The following is a 6,011-nucleotide window of genomic DNA, read 5'->3' on the forward strand; positions in this document are numbered from 1 at the left end:
ACTGTCTGGTGCTCCCCAGGTTTTTTCTGCTAATTATTGAGTAAACTTGCTTTAAAAATCAACTTTAAAAAGTCGATTTGAAGCAGGAATCAGTTGATTTGAAACCAGAATAAGTCAATTTGAAGCAGGAATCAGTTGATCTGAGGCCAGAATAAGTCGATTTGAAGCAGGAATCAGTTGATTTGAAACCAGAATAAGTCGATTTGAAACCAGAATCAGTTGATTTGAAGTCCAGAGTGACAATCCAAAGGGTGGCTGGGCTGGCCAGGAGCACAGAGCGTGTTTAAACTGCAGTGGAATGACCCCAAAATTCCACATCTGTGGAGTTGTGAGTGTCAGCTGAGGGTATCCATGTTTTCCCTGCCCGGAGCAGCTCCTGGTTTCCCTGGGAGCAGCAGGATTGGATTCCCAATTGGATTCCCTCCCGGGAGGTGTCCCCGTGTTTAACCCGAGTCTTCCTTATCTCTGGATATCAAACCTGGCAGCTGCTCCCCAGGAGCAGGAAGGGAAGTGCTGCCTGTTTATCCCTCTCCTGGAAAGCCTGGAATGTGCCCGTGCCAACCCCTCCTGTGAGAACACGCCCGGTGCCTGTGCCACACCACCCTCGTGGTGCCACCTCCCGCTCCAACCTCAACCCTTGCCTGTCACCTGGATTTTTTATTTTCCTTTTTTTTCCCTCCTTTTCCTGCCTTAATCCCGTGGTGTTTTCCAGGCTTCTGGGAAGAACCTGAACCTGAATGATGAAAGCCAGCACGGGCTGCTCATGCAGCTCCTCAAGCTCACCCACAACTGCCTGAACTTCGACTTCATCGGCACCTCCACGGACGAGTCCTCGGATGATCTTTGCACTGTGCAGATCCCAACCAGTTGGAGATCAGGTAACTGGGCTGCAGGAGGACCAGGGGCCTGCTCAGTCCTTCTCTTGAGCTCCATAAAAACCACGTGCATGGAATTCCAGAGGTTAAATCCAGCTTTTCCTTGGGGGGAAAACCACACAATCCACTCAGGGTGGGTCATCTTGACTCCTCTGCCCTTCCAGTCTTGCACCTCCCAGTTCAAAGAGCAGCAAACTGGTTGGGTTTTTCTTTTTTTTTTAAAATATATAAATAACATAATTTGGCACCTGTTCTCCACATCCTTGCTGTTCTCACCAGGCACTTGCACAGATTGTGTTCTTAAAATACTTCCCTGTCATTCTCCCTCAGTTCCAAGTGCCAGTGGGTTCCTTTATTTTCTAGGAAAAGGCTTTTTGCGTGAAACTACAAAATCCTTCAGCAGTTTTCTTGGGTTGGGGGTGCTTTGTGTGACAGATGCACTTGGCTTTGGGGATAAAATAAGCACCAGGCCTGTGTGGAAAGCAGGAAATGGAGGTAAAATGCTCTTTTCTGTTGCAGCATTCTTGGATTCTTCGACCCTTCAGTTGTTTTTTGATCTTTATCATTCCATCCCTCCTTCGTTCTCTCCTCTGGTAAGTCCAGTGCTCGTTTCCTTCCCTTCCAGGAAGGGTTTGTGGGATCCATGTGGGGAATTCACTGGTGGTTTAGTTTGACTTCACCCCACCCTGATGGCTCGTGTGTCCAAGTGCTGCCGTTGAAGGTTTTTTAGGAGCATCCGCAGGGTTTGGATTTGCCCTCAGAGCAGTTTTTTTGCTGGAATTCCAATGTTATCCTCCCATGGAGTCTGCCTGCTCAGCCCTGTTTTAGAGGGAACGCAGCTGATGTTATTTCCTCTGTGCTCCTGCTGGATCCTAAAAGCACGTTAGGAGTAGTAGGTAGGAAGTCTGGGAACACCCCGAGGGATGGAATTTCTCCTTCCCCACTTTAAAACTAGGCCATGTCCCACTTGGATGAAAGGGCCAATAGCACAACTGAGCTAAAAGTTAAATTATTTCTTGGGGAAAAAAAAAGAAAAGATTGCCTGCCAGGCATTTCTCTGCCTGATAAATATTTCCCATAATTAAAGCTGCAAGGAAAACGAGCCCTTTGGCTACAGAGGGAAGGATTTTTTTTTTCCATGGAGACACCACTGCTCGTGGTGGTGGAGGGTTATTGGCCAATTCTGAATTTAGAGCCTCAAATATTCATGAGAGGTTTGAAGTGTGAGACTCTGGGGTTTTTTTGGTTGTTGTTAATGAGTAGAAATCCAGAGCAATTTAATTGTCCTGCCCCTGTGATGAGGGACTACCAGAACCAGCAGGAATGAGCAGGGAGGCCTTGCACTGCTCCAAGGGGTGGGGATTTGCCTCTGGATTGGGATTGCAGGTGCTGCTCACATCTAACTGCCCCTGCCCTTCACAGTCCTCTTCACCAGCCTCTTCCTGCTGCAGCTGCACCCTGGAATTTCCTCTGGATTTAAATTTCAGAGGTTTGGGTTGAGAACAGTTTAATTCTGTTTCTTGCCACTCTTTTATCCCCTGGAATACTTTCCCAAGTCTGTGTTACATTTCTCAGCTTTCCCAGCCAGTCCCAGTGTATTTTCAGTCTTCATCTGAAGGAATTCCAGCAGTTTTGGTAGCAGAGTTTGGAGCAAAGGAGGTTCGGGGGGACCTTCTGGCTCTGCAACTCCCTGACAGGAGGGGGGAGCCAGGGGGTTTGGACTCTTCTCCCAGGGAACAAGGGACAAGAGGAGAGGAAACAACCTCAGATTGTGCCAGGGGAGGCTCAGGTTGGACATCAGGAGGAATTTCTCCCTGGAAAGGGTGGTCAGGCATTGGAACTGCCCAGGGAGGTTTGGAGTCCCCAATCCTGGAGGTGTCCAAGGAAGGACTGGCCGTGGCACTCAGTGCTCTGGGCTGGATGGGCTGGTGGAAATCAGTCACAGGTTGGGCTCCATGACCTTGGAGGGCTTTTCCAACCCCAGTGATTCCCTGATTCTGTGATGCTGGGATGGAGCTGTTCCTTTGGGTGACTCCCGCTGCCGTAATTCCTTCCTGCACAAAATCACAAACCTGGAGCTGTTGTGTCACACACAGAGGAGCATCACACCTGTCACAAGGAGGAAACCTGCTGCTCCTGTGATTGTCCTAATCCCTGTTTTCCTGTTTATCCCCCTGTGCCCCTGCAGGTTTTGTCCTGCTTGGTGCAGATCGCCTCCGTTCGCAGATCCCTCTTCAACAACGCCGAGCGGGCAAAGTTCTTATCTCATCTCGTTGATGGAGTCAAACGGATACTGGAAAACCCCCAGGTGGGTGTTCCAGGTGGAACTGGGGCTCTGCTTCCTCTTCATCGTGTTTCTCCACCAAAAATACCTCCAGTGTCCATGTCCCACTTGATCACAGACACAGGAGGAAGAAGAACTTGGCGAAGGGGAGAAGGGTGCAATGTCCTGCTGCTCTCTTCCTTTTCTCAACCAAGGAAGGTTCAGGTTGGATAGCAGGAAAAATTCCTTCACTGGAAGAGTGCTTTGGCATTGGAACAGGCTGCCCAGGGCAGTGGTGGAGTCGCCATCCCTGGAAGTGTTCATAAAACAAGTGGATGTGGCACTTCCTGAGCCCCTTTATTGGGCGGGGGGGGATTCGGTGGAAGGTTGGGCTCGGTGACCGTGGAGGTCCCTTCCAACCCGTGTGGTTCTGTGACAATCTGAGCCCCTTGCAGTCACTGCTGAGCTGTTCCTCAGTTCCTCTCCCCTTTTTCTCCTCTCAGAGCTTGTCAGACCCCAACAACTACCACGAGTTCTGCCGATTGCTGGCGCGGTTGAAAAGCAATTACCAGCTGGGCGAGCTGGTGAAGGTGGAGAACTACCCCGAGGTCATCCGGCTCATTGCCAACTTCACTGTCACCAGCCTGCAGGTACCCCTGGCTCTCCTTCTCTTGTCTCCCCTTGAAACAAAAATCCCACCCCCCTGCTCTGTTCCCTGCCCCTTCATTTACGTTATTTTTGCCCCAAACCCCTCTCGGAGAATCCCGCAGTGTAGCCTTGATTATCCTGTGAATTCCTGCTGAATGGAGCTGGAGCAGCCTGTGGGGGAAGGCAGAGTTGCCATGCCTCCAGAGGCTTTTTCCAAATCCTAGCAGAGAAGAAAAAAAACCCCCAGCCTGTTAAATAAGGCTTATTTTTAGAATTGTGTCTCACTTCACGTCGCAGGGATCACCAGTAATAGGGATATCAAGCCGTATTCCCACTGAGTTTTCCACTGGTGTATCAAGCTTGTAACCACCCCCCTGCACAGGGCAGGAGTCAGAACATTGTACAGCTCAGATAATGCCTTTTGTTTGTTAAATTTTGATATCTGAAAGCAACTTGAGGCTGCACAGGGGGTGTGAGGAGCTGTGCAGCACGAGCTCGGCCGCGGTTGGGGACTGGAGGCTCAGCTCCACATCCCAGGAACTCGGGATTATCTCCCTGAGTGCTGCTGATGCCACTGAATCCAGGTGTGCACTGAAATTCCTGGTTAATTTGGCAACCAGGCCCTTCAAGCTTTTAGATGCTGCTGTGTCCAGTGGAAGGTTCATTGCCTATGGGGAGTGGAAGGAGCTGAGCTCTGAGGTCCCTTCCAAACCGAACCACTCTGAGATTCTGTGATCTCTGCATCCCCCTCAACACCAAGAGATGCTGCCCCTGGCTCAGCAGACCTGATACTCCTCAAATTCCTTGTTCCCACTGGCATTTCCAGCATGGAAACTCTGCCAGTGCAAGGAGACCCCTCTGGCACCACCCATGGCCCTCCCAAGTCAGAGGAGGGGGGGGACAGGAATTCCACGATCCTATGAAAATAATCCGGGTAAAATAATCCAGATCATAACTCCTTGGGTTTGGTTTGTTTTTTCCTTCCCTTCCCTTTCCCTCTGGAAGCACTGGGAGTTTGCTCCCAACAGTGTTCACTACCTACTGAGCCTGTGGCAGCGCCTGGCAGCGTCCGTGCCCTACGTGAAGGCCACCGAGCCCCACATGCTGGAGACCTACACCCCCGAGGTCACCAAAGCCTACATCACATCCCGCCTGGAATCCGTGCACATCATCCTCAGGTGAGGCCAGAGCCAGGGCTGGAGCTGCTCTCCTGGCAGGAAAGGCTTCCCAAAGGGAATTGGGGTTGTTCAGCTCCGGGGTGACCTCAGCGTGGCCTTCCAGGAAGGACCTGCTGGGAGCTGCAGCAAAGATGGAGAGAGACTTATTCCCAAGGGCCTGGAGTGCCAGGAAAATGGGAATGGCTTCCCACGGACAGAGGGCATCGATTTAGGTTGAATATTGGGAAGGAATTGTTGGCTGTGAGGGTGGGGAGGCCCTGGAATGGAATTCCCAGAGAAGCTGTGGCTGCCCCATCCCTGGAATGTTAAAAGACCCAGATAAACATTAAGGGTGAAAGAAGAGGTTCCTAAGCCCAGGTGCTGCTGCTCTTCCCACCTCACCCCTGCTGTTCCCCTGGTTTGTGGCCTCAGGGATGGTTGGATGTTGCTCCGAGTGTTTCCCATCCCGATGGAAGCACCGACACCGTCACTGGAATTCCCGTGTGCCCGGGAAACGCCCTGTACCCCCCACAAACCCCCTGCTGTGGTTGGACAGGCCGTCTCCACCCCATAAATCCCTTCCTGACCCGCTCTCTCTCCGCTCAGGGACGGGCTGGAGGATCCCCTGGACGACACGGGGCTGGTGCAGCAGCAGCTGGACCAGCTCTCCACCATCGGGCGCTGCGAGTACGAGAAGACGTGTGCTCTGCTCGTGCAGCTCTTCGACCAGTCAGCCCAGTCCTACCAGGAGCTGCTCCAGAGTGCCACTGCCAGCCCCATGGACGTGGCTGTGCAGGAAGGTGAGCCCAGCTGCAGGACTCAGAGGCCCGTTTTCTTCCAGAGGGTGTCATTTAATACCTATTTAATATCTTTAATGTCTTTATTGGTGGTTTAGATGAGGGGGTTGAGTCCACCATCAGAAAATTTGCAGGTGACACCAAGCTGGGGGGGAGTGTGGATCAGCTGGAAGGCAGGAGGGCTCTGCAGAGGGACCTGGACAGGCTGGATCCATGGGCTGATTCCAAGGGGATGAGGTTCAACCAGGCCAGGGCCCGGGTCCTGCCCTTT

The 6,011-nt window shown here is 51.9% G+C and overlaps 1 protein-coding gene across 1 annotated transcript in view; it reads left to right on the forward strand.

Moving 5' to 3' along the window:
- XPO7 (exportin 7) overlaps positions 1-6,011 on the forward strand; it is a 38,080-nt gene that overhangs the window by 8,219 nt on the left and 23,850 nt on the right. Inside the window, exons 7-12 of the mRNA XM_029964996.1 lie at positions 713-878; positions 1,395-1,468; positions 3,064-3,183; positions 3,642-3,788; positions 4,792-4,964; positions 5,550-5,743. Of these exons, the coding sequence (XP_029820856.1) occupies positions 713-878; positions 1,395-1,468; positions 3,064-3,183; positions 3,642-3,788; positions 4,792-4,964; positions 5,550-5,743 (874 nt within the window). The remainder of the gene's footprint in view (positions 1-712; positions 879-1,394; positions 1,469-3,063; positions 3,184-3,641; positions 3,789-4,791; positions 4,965-5,549; positions 5,744-6,011) is intronic.

This window comes from Manacus vitellinus, unplaced genomic scaffold (genome assembly GCF_001715985.3).
Source record: "Manacus vitellinus isolate BGI_N305 unplaced genomic scaffold, ASM171598v3 scaffold_87_pilon, whole genome shotgun sequence".
Classification (NCBI taxonomy): Eukaryota; Metazoa; Chordata; class Aves; order Passeriformes; family Pipridae; genus Manacus; species Manacus vitellinus.